The 15,182-nt window shown below is 49.5% G+C and overlaps 5 protein-coding genes across 5 annotated transcripts; 1 reads left to right on the top strand and 4 right to left on the bottom strand.

The window, feature by feature from the left end:
- Positions 1–296: 296 nt before the first annotated feature.
- J7T55_012329 (uncharacterized protein) lies at positions 297–1,145 on the bottom strand (the record flags this gene model as incomplete). The annotated part of the gene is made up of 1 exon (XM_053137203.1): positions 297–1,145. The coding sequence occupies one exon, from the start codon at positions 1,143–1,145 to the stop codon at positions 297–299; it is 849 nt and encodes a 282-aa protein (XP_053000128.1).
- Positions 1,146–1,869: 724 nt separating this feature from the next.
- Positions 1,870–3,820, bottom strand: J7T55_012328 (serine carboxypeptidase; the record flags this gene model as incomplete). Its single annotated transcript, XM_053137202.1, has 3 exons — positions 1,870–2,046; positions 2,249–3,558; positions 3,646–3,820. The coding sequence occupies 3 exons, from the start codon at positions 3,818–3,820 to the stop codon at positions 1,870–1,872; spliced, it is 1,662 nt and encodes a 553-aa protein (XP_053000127.1).
- Positions 3,821–4,544: 724 nt separating this feature from the next.
- J7T55_012327 (uncharacterized protein) lies at positions 4,545–5,709 on the bottom strand (the record flags this gene model as incomplete). Its single annotated transcript, XM_053137201.1, has 3 exons — positions 4,545–5,157; positions 5,209–5,430; positions 5,702–5,709. The coding sequence occupies 3 exons, from the start codon at positions 5,707–5,709 to the stop codon at positions 4,545–4,547; spliced, it is 843 nt and encodes a 280-aa protein (XP_053000126.1).
- A 2,442-nt stretch (positions 5,710–8,151) lies between these two features.
- On the top strand, positions 8,152–11,307 carry J7T55_012326 (uncharacterized protein; the record flags this gene model as incomplete). The annotated part of the gene is made up of 4 exons (XM_053137200.1): positions 8,152–8,547; positions 8,605–8,904; positions 8,990–9,215; positions 9,416–11,307. 4 exons carry the CDS (start codon positions 8,152–8,154, stop codon positions 11,305–11,307), a joined length of 2,814 nt encoding a protein of 937 aa, XP_053000125.1.
- A 1,280-nt stretch (positions 11,308–12,587) lies between these two features.
- Positions 12,588–14,642, bottom strand: J7T55_012325 (uncharacterized protein; the record flags this gene model as incomplete). The annotated part of the gene is made up of 6 exons (XM_053137199.1): positions 12,588–12,636; positions 12,785–12,841; positions 13,032–13,380; positions 13,570–13,773; positions 13,826–14,496; positions 14,602–14,642. 6 exons carry the CDS (start codon positions 14,640–14,642, stop codon positions 12,588–12,590), a joined length of 1,371 nt encoding a protein of 456 aa, XP_053000124.1.
- Between the last annotated feature and the right edge of the window lie 540 nt (positions 14,643–15,182).

Raw genomic sequence — 15,182 nt, 5'->3', positions numbered from 1 at the left:
GGCTCTAGATTACAGCAGATACAGATATTATCAACGACAATGGTGTATGTGATTTAGGCTAATGACAGTGTCGATATATGTAATTGAGATACAGCACGGAGAACAGGGAATCCCTGATCAGAACATGGAGTTGTATGGAAGATGAATGTGTCATTGTACAATTTAGGAGGTGCTGATGTTCTATGCCTGTACCCAAAGAGAATCTAAGACTGGAGAACAAAGCCCCAAAGCAGCATCAAAACGCCAGGAACAGAAGAAAAACAAAAAAGAAACACCAATACAGGGCCGTGATCTCGTTACCGAGCCGGACCAAGCCTTTGGCTGTGCCTCATCGAGTTGCCGCCACAAGCTGGACAGTGCCACCGCCTTTCATGCTCCATCTCAAAGGTGCACCAAATCGGCACCGCCGCGCCGCAGTCATGCCAACCACAACGCATTGTCCCTTCCTGGCCCGCACCCCTGAACAGTTCCCAGGTAGCCGCCCAAAGAGACCGCGCAACCCACTCATCCAGGCACGGCATGAACCGCTCCAGCAGCTTCATGTCCAGCCCGCAGCACGACAGGCCCAGCAGCTCGAGCAGCTCCCGCCGATACCGCCCCATGCGCGCCTCTTGAAACACCCGCAGCCGAGTCATATCACGAGGCACAAGATCACGTCTCAGCCGTCCTAGCTCGCCTGCCACCTCGCCGATACGCCAGGCGACGCAAGGCTCCGTGCAGTGCGCCTGCGCGGTCGCGTTGATGGCCGTGATGGATAAGCAAGTGTTGCAGAGTTGGTGGCCGCAGGGCAGGCGATGCATGGACGCCTGAGGCTCGAGATTGCCACACTTACGGCAGTCCACTAGTGAGCTATTTTGCTGATCGTCTAAATCGCTGTGGTCATAGTAACCCCCACACTCATCGGGTTTGCAAGCCGAGAAATCTGGGAGGGCTCGGAGCAGAGCTGCTGGCGGGGGCAAGGGGCTGTCACCCGGGTTAGCCTCCTCCAAGCTGCGACTGTACGTGAGAGGCTCTGTGGGAGGGGCGTTGTCCGAGAGCTTGAGTTCAGCCTGATGGCCGCGGGCCGTCGAGTTGTCCGGCATGCCGGATCGTCTTTGGGAGATGCTCCCCTCACCTGCACAGAGGTTAACAGCGGCTAGAGACATGTTGTGTTCGTGGGTGGGACCAGCTGGCCAGGGACCTGCTGCGAGAAATGTCTGTACGGGGGAGTCAGCGCCTCCTCGTAGAGACATGTTGGATGTTACGCCTGGCCTTACCATCTCAGTCAGCTTCTTAAGAAAAATGTATACTATTCTTCACTTTTGTTCCAAAGTAGTTGGCTTGGAAGCTATCAGTTAGGTAGTGGTCAAACTTGGATTTATGGAGATGGCTTGTGACTGAATTGCAGACGTTGACGAGAGCATTTAAATGTGTAGGCCACCATTCATAGTATAATATTTCTTCATCCAGGTCTTACCACGAGAAAGCATTGTTCCTTTGTCCTATTCTGTGGACATTCAATGACCATATCGGCACGTGTGAAGGAGCTGAAGGTTTCCCACGGCAGGGGAAAAAAGCAATTGTTTCGACCGTCCTTTGTTTGGCCTTACAGCATTTGAGCACTGTGCAGGTCTTTGGAAGCGGAAAGAGCGAGCATATGCTTGGGTGTCACTTTATGTGGACGGCTACGACAGAGCTCTCGCAACAAATTCACTGAGAACTGCTCTGAATTTCAAAGAGAACTCAATTAAGGTATTAGAGGCCTTGCATCTTCGTCGTCGTCACAGGCTTTCCCAGACCTGACAAGACGATCCGTCTCCCAAAAATAGTGCAATACTGAATAGCAGAGAATGGATGTGCCGACATCACTACTCGTTGTTGATCGTCAACTCAAACGGGCGTGCTTCCACTGCAATCGCCCATCGGGGTGGTGAAATCGCCAATGAGAGAAAGGCTGTTAATACGTCCCAGCAGGAACTCCAACTGCCTGTAGGCCGCGCCGGGCACATACTGCGGGATCATGTGGCCCGCCATCTCTACATTGACAAATGTCAGGCCCCGCTCGGACTGCAGCACTCGGGGTCAGCTATCAAAGCACCAAAGGAGAAGCTATCATGGAGCTGGGAGGAACAATAAGGCTACCATGTGCTCATGGCCTGTCTCAGAATTTGCAGCCTGACCAAACGCTTTGGCGCAAGTAATCAAGCAGACCACAGATGGCAGTTGTTTGGTCATGAAAGTGTTGAGATTGTGTCCGGGAGCTGCTTACGTGTGTCTTTCCAAAGAAGCCTCCGCCACCAACGATGCCCACCGGAAGGGTGGGAAAGGTCTTCTGCAACAAGGTCTCCTTCAGGGCTTGGGCGATGGTGGGATTGTAGGGTACGTAGAACTGGTCGGTAAATGGCGAGGACTCGAAACCCTGGGCACCGTCCCAAGTCATATTGTTGATTATGGCAAGAGTCCCGTTTGACGAGAGTATGAAGTCCAGCTCGCCGTTTGCGATGACCACGTTGCCGGTTCGCTCGATGACTGACGGGAGGACAGAATAGGCTGGGGGCGATGAGTGTTCGAGACCAAAAGTGCTGGGTCGGCACAGGCTGAAGTTGGCGCGAGGGTAGACATTGAGGGCTTCTTGCACGTCGGTCCGATTGAAATAGTTGTTAGGGCCCCATCCCAGGGTAGGGAAGCCGAGCTGATTGGACGGGAAGGGACAGAAGTCGGTGACATGGTAGGGATTGAAGCACGGGTTGACGTATAAGGCGGCGGTGGCGATTTGCATCCAGACGTTGCAGTCGGCATCAACCACGGCAGACTCGTTGATAGAAGGGGGAAATGAGAACTTGCCGCCGGGAGGAAAGGTCAGCGCCTTGTCCATAAAGTCGGTGAATCCGCAGGACTTGGCGCGGTCATTGATGGCGGACATGAATGTATCGTTGAGGTTAAAGAGGTTGCTGTGCTTGTTGAGGTACTGCACGACGGGGGCCTGCTCCATCACGGGAAGCGGTCCGATAGCTGGGTCATCTATCTGAACGCCCTTGAGGTTGTAGTATTCCTGGTTGTCTTTGTCGAGGAAGTGGTTTGCAATGTAGGGTAGAAATATACCTGCATACGACTCGCCTGTCAAGTAGAGATCGTACCCGTGCATGTCAAAGGTGTCAATGAAGTTCTTCCAGAACCCAGCGAATTGGGTTGCTACCTCGTGCTCGTCTTTGATCTGAGCGGAAGCGCCAGGTTCTGCTGATGACAGACCGGTGCCAATGGGCTGGTCGATCCAAACCATGTTAGTGAGGTTAGTCCAAGAGAAAGGGTTGGGCTGTGGCGAGTATGTGCCAGGTTGCCAGAGGAAAGGTCCATTCTCCTGCAGCAAACCGTCCATCGAGCTGCAGCCTGGGCCGCCGTTGAGCCAGACAGTGATTTCATTGCTGGCAAGAGGGTTGCTCGACGGGAAGAACCAGAAGAAAAGCTCGTTGGCGCCTGAGATGTTGTGTAAGTCGGGTGCGCTGATGGGCAGTCTTCCAGCGTACGACTCGCCCAAGTCGAAGTCGACATCAGGAACACCAGTGCCGTTGACCACGAACTCTAGAGGGAGAATGTTTTAGTAAGGTATTCATACCAGAACAGAAAAGGACAGAAGTGGGCTTAGAAACTAGCACTAAAAGAACTTACTCTCGGTCTTCGAGGTAAGGAAGCTGGGCTTGCGGTTGAATGCCTTCTTTCCTAGTCCGTTTGCCTCTGGAGAGAGTTTGCTCGCCACAGTTGCCTGTCCCCGAGCATGGACAACACAAGAGGCGAGGGCGCTAGAGGCGCCAAGGGCAGTCAAGAGGAACTTTGTGAAGAGCATGGTGGGAAAGGTGTGGTGAAGGCACAACGCTTTGGAATAGAAGTGAAGGTGAAGGAGTGAAGGTGAAGTAGTGAAGGTAAAGGAGTGAAGGGAAAGAAGTGGAGGTGGATGATAAGGAACAAATTTCTTCGGGCTAAAATGTTACGAAGTCACTCCCCTTTTGTGTTTGTAATTGGGCTGTTAGGGCAGCCAGGGCAAAAGGGTCACAGCTTAGCTTCTGCCTGGTGAGGGCCACCTTTTCCACTGTAACAGGAAGTATTCAAGCTTTCTAGCAAGTATTAGATATGAGCTTGCACCAGAAGCTTGCACCAGAGCGACCGTTTGTTATGGCTAGAAAAGATCTACACAGCTACTCCATGCCATACCGGTTCTACTGTCACTCATCACAGGACACAGATGAGTGCACTTTGTCTATACCAGCACACAAGTGTACAGATGCCAGACTGAATTGATAACTCTCTTCGAATCGAAGTCTAACATAAAGAGTATCTGAATAAAAGCGTACCCTGGCCACTACTACCCATAGCTGAGTGACAAAACTAATGCAAACCCTTCATCGTCTCAACATCCCTCAGAGCACTTGAAAACCAGGCTTCCATCTTGAGCAGAACTAGGCCTTTTGTTTGCGCTGTATCTCCTGGCCGTGTAAGTTGCGCAGATGGAAAGGCAGCAGCTCAGGCCTGGCCGAAGTCCAGTCGCAACCTAGAACCGGGCAACTGGTCACCTAAACAGCAGCACCGGTGAAGTCCTCCCACTCCTGCGGGTGCTTCGTCCGAAAGTGTCGCTTCCGTTGGTACCAGGTCCCCTGAAAACCCTTGCAGCTAGGGATTTTGCACTTGTAGAACTTAGGAGGTCCGTTCGGCTTGTCCTCGTTGGCGACGGCATAGTAGAGGTCGGTGTCGCCATGGACATCCTCGGGCTTCTTTCCCTGCTGAGACTTCTTGACTGGCTCGGCCGTGGCCTTTCCTTTCTTCTTTCCTGTCAAATCCGGTACATGCTCATCCACTGACACCGTTTCGCTACCTACTGGCACCTCCGCCTGGTTGATGATTGACGTGGGTGACACCAGCTCATTATTAAGATAGTTCATCAGGAAGCTGCTGTACCGGGGACGGTCATCGCCATCTTCCTCCTCCTGTCCTGCTATGCCTGTCTCGTTCTCGTCTTGCACATCGGCGGCGTCGTTGGTCTCACCGTCGCTTTCGACATGAGTAGCTTCGGTGCTGTCGTTGTTGCCGTCGTCGACAATGAGCTTGACTTGGTAGAAGGCGTGAGAAGAGATTTGGGCAATGTCGTCGGCAATGACAAATGCATTGACTGTGTGAAAGCGGTCCTCTCTGCCTCACTGATTAGGGAGCTGAGGACACAGGCAGAGAGGAAAAGCTTACAGAATGGGCGTGATGAATCCTCGAAATCCCACGCAGAGTCTATCTGGAGACGCGGTGTTCCAAGGCCGTTTCTTGGGACGAAGTTCCAAGTATCGGGTTGTGGTCTTTGCCAAAACATCAATCACATCATTTAGCTCGGCCTCGGTCAAGTGATATCCCCAGGCTTTTTCCAGCTCGCCTTGCAGGATCTCGCGAAAGACCGTCTCGGCTTCCTTCAGCAATCTGTGTGGTATTAGTAAAATTGCCCTTATAGAGATGAAATAATGGCAAGATTCATGCAGCCACTATCATCCAGCATTGGTGTTTGTGGATGGGCAAGAAAAGATTTGTTTGTGCAACCGTGATGTGGTTTTGACGCGACATGACAACAGGGAACGCGGTGGTGCCTTGGATCGAAAGACACTTAGCAGCATGGTTGCTACCCAATAAGACCTCATAGAAGAAACAAAATAGAACAATGGACGCGAGCAGCCCTTGGGACTGATGCACTTACTCAGACATGATGGCAGCAGGTAGCTGTAAGTAGCAACGGTGGATGTGGTGGCCTTGACAGATGGGTTGAAAGCTCCGGTGGCTTATGATTGATGGAGTCAATGCAACTTGAACCAAAAAAAAAAAATTGGTTGACGATTTGAAGTGGAAAGCTTTTTGTTGGCTTTGCCCAGATGGAGCAAGTGAATTGTTAACAGCAGTTACAGACGTGAATTTTACACCCACAGACTACAATGAGCTTCCTCTCAGGCCTGTTAAACTCTCGATTCGCCGGTGGTATGTCCAGGAGATCCCATCTGACCAGTATTTAGTACTTGTTGGGGCAGCTTTGACCACATCTCAAGCTTCAGGAACTATTTATCTGCTCTACCATTTCCTTATTACTTACGGGCAGTTGATAATTGTGTTTAGAAACCACCGAATTGCTGACCCATCATATACCTAGGTACATCATTGGGACCACACCACCACACTATTAAAAGTCACAGCACGCCATCGTGAATTCCCTTATTGCTCACTTGCCTATGTAGAAAAGTATTAAGAGGAGTTTACCTCACAAGAGGTCATCGTGCAGAAGCGTATCCCGTAGAAGGTCATCAGTTATCCCATACGAGCTTGTCCTATGGATTATTTGACAGGCGGTCATCTTGGGGAGAACACCTTTTTTTTTTGGCTTTGCATGATTCACCCCTTTAATCTCACTCATTCAATAACAAGACCATTGCCCATAAGCGGACACCCGAGATTAAGCTAGTTCACACAAGAGCTGGATCCTCTCCCGCTATCTTCACGCATACGTTTGCTTTGATTTCGAAAGACTCAAGTGCCTTTGATCTAAGTGACATAGTCTATCCCTCTCACTATTACCTAGATGGGTCTGACATTATCCAGCAACGGCTTTGATCACTTTCAGTATCCTAAGAAGGTCTCCTGCCCCGTCTTACATTTGAAATTCTCATAGAGATCCTTCAACATGATGTATTCCCATCCACCAGTATCTTGGCACCCCAACAATGGAAGGAGATATCTATTTTGGACGGACAATCGTACTGTATTCGATCTAGCTGAAGACATGAATCGTAACCAAAAGCCAAAAACTTTCACCTTCTCCACGACTGACGGTAGCGGAGTCCTTGGCCAGGACTTTTGTCTTGATATTTCTTGCTTATAGTGCGAAGGCCCATCCACAGAGGTGGCACTGCTGACGGGGTCTTCAAAACTTTCTTTTGCTTTTTGATTTAGCCTCCAAGATCTTCCATGGTCCTCCCTAAAGCCCTTACACAATAATCATGCTGGCATGGTCTTTAGTCGATGTATACCGAGATGTAGCAGTGTGAGCTCCGGGCTCAAGGGACGAATAGACCCCATTCATACTACCCGTATATGCTTTCGTCGTTAATATTGCAGCTGTTCTGTCTTTTTGTGTGAAGGAGGTCTGCAACGGTGTTTTTGGATGGTTAATGTTGACTCTGGGGCAGGCTGGCGAGAAGAGTGGTCGATCTCTCTAGGAATCACCTTGCGTCTTGTGCTACCTGCCTCGAGAAGAAATCTCAATATTGGCTTTTTCTCATGGTCTTTTTTTCAACATTCAAATACAATGTCAATGTCAAACAGAATCGTGACATGGTCTAGTCATGTGGGTAGACGAGAGGTTGAAGGGAAAATAGTCGACTGTCCAAATACACGTAGGGACAGAGATACGGCATTATTCCCCGTCCAATCTCCCAAGAATGCAGAGCTGACTGCATGAATGCCTCGATGCCGTCTTCCACGCGGCCTGCATTGGGGTTTGCCATACAAACACCTTTTCCAAGAATAGTCTAGTGTCCTGTGCCTTTTGTCACTACCTACATATTTCTCAGCGCCCAGCTCACATAGCACGGCGCAGGGCGCAAAGCAATATCTGAAGCTCATCCAGTAGAAGTCTTTATCAAGTTGTCCCACACAGGCTGTTCCTCGAGGTTTTACTGCTGCATTTCATTTGATTGTGGTATCCTTTGACAGAATGAGAAATAGCTTTCAACTTTACGGGCCTATATATGCATTGGCCAGTTTACTTTACACGTCAAGACCGATTTCATGCTCGCAGTGCCTCACGAAGGTTCGAGGTTTCGCCTTGGTCATCGCAGTGTTGCAAAGCAGCTATATCTGACGAATATCAAATTCAACAGGGGCGGGATCATGTGATGACCTGCATGTAGTGGATCATGCATGTCAGTAAAAAACACCCAATCATATTCCGTCCTCTCCTGTGCGGCAACTTCAAGTTCTGTGCATCAGTAGCCCCGCGTCGGCACTCTCCAACCTCCGCTGGCACTTCAGCTGTCGTCGCAAGTGTGTATGGAATACCCGAGCTTAGAATTCACTACGGAGAATCACCACACTTTGATATTGATATTTTATGGACTCGTCCATCCTCATATAGCAGCTTAGCCCTCAGCATCAGGTCAGATGAAGGGTCTCTTCCATGAGGTTGCCCCGGCGCAGTTGGGAGATTATGGCCTCCATGTGCTCGTTGATAAGGCTTCAGAAGGCGAAGGTATCGTGGATATTGTGGCAGTGCATGGTTTGAATGGGCATTATAAGAATACATGGACAACTGCCAGGCCGCACGGTACAGAGGTGAACTGGTTGGTACACGTGCTGCCCAATCATCAGTTGATCCATGCCCGCATCATGGCCTTCTCGTACAACTCGTCGGTCCAGTTCAGCAAATCTACGTCTGATGTGTTTGTCTTTGCAGATCAGCTACTCGAGCACCTCATCGGGAAACTCGAAGAAGAAGGAGAGCAGAGTCGTCCCATTGTCTTCATATGCCACAGCTTAGGTGGTATCGTGGTGAAGCAGGTGAGCTACTTGCATCCTCGGCACAGCAAGACAGCCCTGATATTTTTGATGTATTAGGCACTGAACAGAGCTGCTGAGAGTTCGCGGTACAGAGACACGATTTTGAACCGTGTCTTCGGAATATTCTTCTTCGGAACGCCGCATCGTGGTTCAGAGCTGGCGCCACTGGGGTACATCGCCAGCCGCGCTTTGAAGGCTGGATCAATGGGTAGTCACACGAACTCGCAACTCACTAGGGACCTCGAACGGAATTCTTCCTCTCTCAGCCAAATATCAAAGTCTTTCCTTCAGCATGGCCACCGGATCAAGATCGTGAGCTTTGTGGAGACCGAAAAGATGGACTGGCTAAGCTGTTTGGTACGTGCAGTACCAAAAGCTTTGCTCCTTGTTTTTTTTTTTTGGCTTTTACTCACTGAGAATTACTGATGGTTGCTACTCACAGGTTGTTGACCAGGACTCGGCGACTCTGGGCTGGCCCGGAGAGATAATCGTGCCCATAGACGGGAATCATCGTAACATTTGCAGATTCACCGGAGAGAGGGACCCCAGAATTGCCCCTGTGCTATCAAACATCCAGCAGATGTTTCGAGCGATTCGTGTGGACTACCTTTCAAGCGTCAAGAACAAGCCAAATACGGCCAACGGTCATTTCGAAAACTCATTTCCAGGTATAAATTCTCACTGATTGCATGTACAGCCTCTTCCATTATATCGCGAAGAGAGATTACAACGGCTCTAAGAAGCAATCACAAATCTCACAAGGCCCGAAATCCAACTGCTGTTGAGGGAACTTGTTCCTGGATCCTCCAACATGAGAAGCTGAAAGCATGGGAGAATAGTCCTCAACGCGCTCTCTTGTGGATCTCAGCTGATGCCGGCTGTGGAAAGTCTGTGTTGACATCTTACCTCATAAATCATTTCCAGAAGCATTCTGCAACAGGAATCAATGTATGCTACTTCTTTTTCAAGGACGACAATGTGGAGCAGAGTGATGCCATCGTTGGGATGTCCGCGCTTCTGTACCAACTCTACTCAGCCAACCAAGAACTTCTTGATGTGGCTCTCAAGCATCTGGGTGTACCTGGAACCAGCCTGAAAAGTGTCTCAAATCTCTGGAGGATCTTTGAAGACTCGATTAGAAAAGCAGCAGCATCATCGACGACGATCTGTCTCTTGGACGGCCTTGACGAATGCGAGGAAAAGTCTAGGAAACAACTTCTTGAGTGCATCGAAAGGTACTTCATGAAGCAGCTTGATGAGAAAGATGGTCAGCACAATCTTAAGATGCTGGTGCTGAGCAGACCAGACAACTCCATCAAGATAAGGTTCGACAGGCACGTCCCGCAGGAAAAGGAGACAGGCTCTTTCACCGGTTATCCCAGTTGCGCCATAGTCAGGCTCCGGGGAGAAGACGAGTCTGAAGCAATCAGCAAAGACATCGAGCTCGTGGTCAAGGACGCGATGGGTGATTTAGCAGCGGGGGGTCTTCCTCTAGATCTCTTGGAAGATGTGGAGCGAGATTTGATCACACGCGCGGACCGGACTTTCTTGTGGGCAACTCTAATAATTCAGCTATTGAAAGACAAAGCCATCGAGGGGGCATCGAGGAGAGAGATGGATGCGATACTCCGGAGCCGGGACATATACTCAATCTACACAGCACTCCTCAAATCTAAAGTAGGAGCAGCATCCGCTGCCAAGGCGAAAGCGAGAAAGATGCTTAGCCTGATACTTGGGGCTATGAGGACGCTCACCGTCGACGAGCTGAACATTGCCCTCGCTATCAAGCCTGACCACGACACTTTTGCCGAATCTACATCTGGACGCAGACCTAGCAGTCGTACGTTCCAGTCAGTCGAATACAAGATAGTCTATCCTTCCGAGAACCATATCAAGTCGGTCTGTGGCCACTTTGTACGGATCATACATCATAAGGTCTATCTAGTGCACCAAACCGCGAGGGAGTTCTTGCTCGACGAAGCCTCATGGAAGGATCTGGAAACAGTGTCGAGCGACATGAAGGCAAACGAAGAACTTTGGGAACTCTCTGATTCAGACTCTGAAAAGGAAGCCTTCAGCAGAGCGAGTTGGTCTGACTTCGCCGATGGCGCTGAGTCCATGACGGTAACAAGCGAAATTGGTGATGGCTGGCAACATACGTTTTCCCTGAAGTCCTGCCACGCTCTCATGCTGGAAATTTGCACAGCATATCTCTACATGCTAGCAAAGCCGTGCAAAGGGGCGGTGCTTGGTCACCCAACAAAAGAGGTCGCCTACTTGCTGCGATACGCGGCAGGCTACTGGGTGTCCCACTTTCACAAAGTTTGCGACAGTATTCCGCCTAGTAATTTGCCCTACTATCACGGTCTATGTCACCCTCGATTCCCAGGATTCACCACATGGTTGGAAGCGCACGATGAGCAGAACCGGACCCCAGTCTTCGGTTCAGGTTCCGTGGAGCAGCAACAGGACCTGTTGATACAGAAGCTCGCTTTGGAACCGGGACAGCCGGGATTTGGTAGAGACGTGAGTGCCAGGTTGGACTTGACAACTATCTTTGAAGCTGGAGTTTCCAACCTACAGATCCTCTCCTGCAATCCTTCCCAGTCACAAAATCTTGTGTTTCCAGTGAAGGCTGATGAAACCGGGGTGGTGTCTTTGGACTTCGAGCTGGCCGCGAGGGGCGGGGTTATTGGCCACCCAGACCGTGAGTCCCGACCTGTGTTAGCATACGGTCAGCAGCAGGTGCGAAAGATATAGGCGCTCTAAGTACAGAATTTTGATTGTTACTCGAGGCCTACTAGTCTCGACAGGACTGAGCTACGATAGAATCTGATCCATTGAACACTTTCCAAACAGAAAATGGGGGCAACTGGCCTCTCATCGCATATCTTGGTTGTTGATTGCAAAGAATTACGCAACTAGCCTCCTTCTTCATGTCAATTCTGAGCCCTGTGTCCATCGTGGTTGATTAGCCACCCTTGGCCAAGAAGTTCCCTTTCCTGAAAGAGCCGTGAAATCTGTATATCTATCTGGATCCTGGCCCCTCCGAGGTGCTTTCGAGAACTTTTATCCAAGATACTTCTTCAAAGTGGGGTCTAGTGAATGGACTCAATAACCCTACATTTGATAATAATACATGGGTTCGAGTTTATAACGTTGTTAACGAAGGGGGACGCTGTGCAAGGCATTGAATTGTCATTAGACCGCAAATGCAACTTCCTTTGCTTTGATTGTAGTCAAAAACATTGATTGGTGAGAAAGGTGGTGATACCAGGAAGAAGAGAGTAGCCGTTAGCGTGGTTGGTGGTATAAGTCGCGTTTTGAAAGAATCAAAGAGCCTGCCAGCTCTCACAAACGTCATCCGCCCCCCTAGATAATTATAGCTTCAAAGTTGGAATCATTTGCGGGAAGTCGGACATTTTACGCCCTGAAAATGTACCTTCTGTCTATCTAAAATGCCTCCATCGCAACGTCGAAGGAGGCGTGGGCAAAAAGTGCAAAACATACAGCACCGGGTATTCGCTGATCGTCACCGACTCAACTACTAATCCAGCGATTACAGGCTTAACTAAGGGAGAGCGGACGGGATCCCGTGTTTTCCTGTATCTATGGCCGTATGTGTTCGAATCTCAAAGAATGTGGATTATATGTGGAGATTGTCTGACTCAAGTCGGAGCGGCTAGGCGTCGACGCACATCTCGCACACCATAGGTAATGTGCTACCCAATTATATCCTTGTATACTTTCTGACCCTGTTTTGAAATGTTCATACTGTGTTATTGTCTCTTTGATGTGCCATGAGCAAGTATCAATGACTAGAGTGGAATCATAACCCCACGTCGGAGTATAGAGTTTGTAGACATCAGATACAATGCTAAGTCTGGGAGCATTGATAGAACTAGTTCGTCCCGTGGGTCAAGAGGAGAGGACACCGTAGTAGCACCAGGTACATGACCCTCCATCAGAGGCTTCTGAACCTGTCCCAGCACCAGACCCAGAGGCCTATTTTCGGGCCCCGCCATTACCTCAACGCAGACTCATGTGCTGGTACGAATAGGCTGAGACTCGCTTTCGTATTGTCCCAGTCTATATGGGGGATAGCAGAAGACATTGGAACTTGTTGTTGACAAACATTCAAACTCCTCCTTTGTAAGGCGATGTCTGTAGCATCGAACGCTCTGATCATGCAGCCCGCCCGATAACTAGTTAACCAAGAAGTAGTTACAATTCTCACGATTCCATGGAGAAGTTGGATGAAGCTTCGATATTTGTTTTGTATTCTGGCGACATGCTTCATAAGAGACACGAGTAACAGGGACTGTAGGTTCATGGATACAGCTTTACCAAATCAAGACCGATCTTTTAGATATAGTGCCGCTGTATCGTCCACCATAGCCTGTAAAGATGGCAATATTCGCTGCTTCGGCCTGTTCAACCCTCCTCCCTTTCCCTCCCCATTAGAGCCCAAGGCAACATCGTACCTGGACAGAATCTCTATGAGAAAGATTTTAATCTCAGCCGCGGCAAACCATCGACCTGGACACGCAGTTTTGCCAAAACCAAATGCCAGATTTGTCCGTCCAGTGTGTGTGAACTGGTGTTCGTTGTCTTCGCCGTCCATTTCTCGCGCCTCGGAGTAGCGAAAGGGGTAAAACTCCGTCAGTGGCGGCTGTTTACTCGCCAGTTCGGGATCGACAAGGGGCAGATCTGGCGGCGGCGTTGAATAGGGAGCATGTGGATGCATGAAGCTGAGGGCCGTATCGTAGGGAAGGATGTGCCCTGTTGACAGACGGACTCCGTTGGGGGCTGTGACACGCCGATTTACAGATGCTATTTTATCGTTAGACCAAAATAGGGGTATTGAGTGCTCGAGTACGTAGAAAGAAGGCCGGCACGGAATGAGTCCAAATTTTGGCTACTTTCCGTGGTATACTTACTGAGATTCACTGATGCCACACGAGTTAGTACCTCCTTAAACTCAGCATTACAAATATTGTGTGGACTTTAATGATCACGTACCCGGATTCATTCGCTGGCTTTCTCTCAGGAGACTATCAAGTTTCCGCATCCTTGGTAAGCTGTTCTTTCGAATTGTGCGTCCGGGCTCCTTTGCCATCACTTCATCAATCTCGGCGCGGAGTTCCGGTATATATTCTGGACGTGAGGCGAGATCAAACAGGATATCGAATACATTCATGGCTACTTGGCGAATTGATCCAGAAGCTGGAAATGCTGATTTAGCACAATAAAGAGGTGCGATGAAGACTGTACGTACCCAGAAATAACTGCTCGCGAGTAATGTCACGTACCATCTGGTCGATCTTCGTCCTGGAAGTGTCTATGTGGTTCAACATCCAAGGAATAGCATTCCAAGCTCCTCTCTCATCACTCTTTATCACGCTGCCTCCGCCGTCCAGAACTGCGCCATGTTTACGAGTCTCAAGAGCGGCCTCGATATGCGGCCTCAGCATTTCCCCTGCTTTGACCTTGTAGTCCGTCAATTTCATTACCAGGTACGGTGCCACAACAGGCCGTAACCACTTTTTGACCTGGTTGATAGCCTGCGCAGCTTTGAAAACCTCAGGTGCAAACCCAAGCGCAAGCTCGTTCCAAGTCTTGTCCCTCCCCATGGCGCCTACGAAGAAGCGACCATTGAACAGAGCGCTGACATTCATCAAGTGAGGAAAGATCACAATTCGTGTCCAATTTTGGCAACGGGGCAACTCTCGGTTTAGAGCGTAGTTGACTTCTTCTTGCATATCGCACAGAAGGAGATTGACGTTGTTGGTCAACTCCTTTTTGGCCACCTCGCGGGCTAGGGGTATCTCGTCTCCCATGAACTCAGTCCATCTACCGTGCATTTTCTCGTAGAGGTCCTTCTTAAGCGAGACTTGGTCCTCTGGTAGTGTTCTGATCTCTTCCAGGAGGCGATTTGGAATGATGATCCTGGGAGACCCGTGTACACGCAATACGAAAGGAGTATGTGGGTACTGATTGTGTGCCTCTCAAGTTATTAAATGATCTGCTTAGGGGTATAACAGAGTAGCGTACTTTAGCTGAGGCCTTGCGAAGCGTTTCTTGCCAAGAGTCATGAGGATTTGCTTCAAAGTAAGGAAGACTGCGGAGCTGCTGTTGTGCCTCTTGCTTTCTGGACCAGGAGAAATAGCTTTTCGTAATGATCAACCCCCCAAGGACCAAAAGTACGAGGGAAAGTTCAGACTGATAGGCAGCCATCGCTTGTGAAATGTTCCGGGTGACGAGGTTCATGATCAAGACTTGATGATTAGCAAGCAATACAGTTTTCAACACTCTCTTGAATATATGAGTCCTTATAATCCGTCAGAAAGAATTGTGTTTTTGAATTGGCGTTTACACCAGAGAACTAAGCTTGCGCATGTATTCTGGGATAGGAGGGTTGATTATCCGTCATGGGCTATGGTAGTCTCGTTGGAAGCTGTCCAAGCTGTCCTTTGATTAGTCAGTCTGAAGAAAGATGATAAACTCGCCGTCGGATCACCACTTTCTGCGTACGGGGTATTTGGTGATTAAGGTTTGGGCTCATAGCGCTTGATGAAAAAGTCGCCGCGCCACAAGTCAAGGAATCGCTTCCATGCCATAGAATACAGCTTGGA

This window comes from Diaporthe amygdali, assembly GCF_026229845.1.
Source record: "Diaporthe amygdali strain CAA958 chromosome Unknown NODE_2_length_3802984_cov_64_841326, whole genome shotgun sequence".
Classification (NCBI taxonomy): Eukaryota; Fungi; Ascomycota; class Sordariomycetes; order Diaporthales; family Diaporthaceae; genus Diaporthe; species Diaporthe amygdali.
Note: the sequence above shows the minus strand (reverse complement) of the source record. Positions and strands in the feature narration are given on the sequence as shown.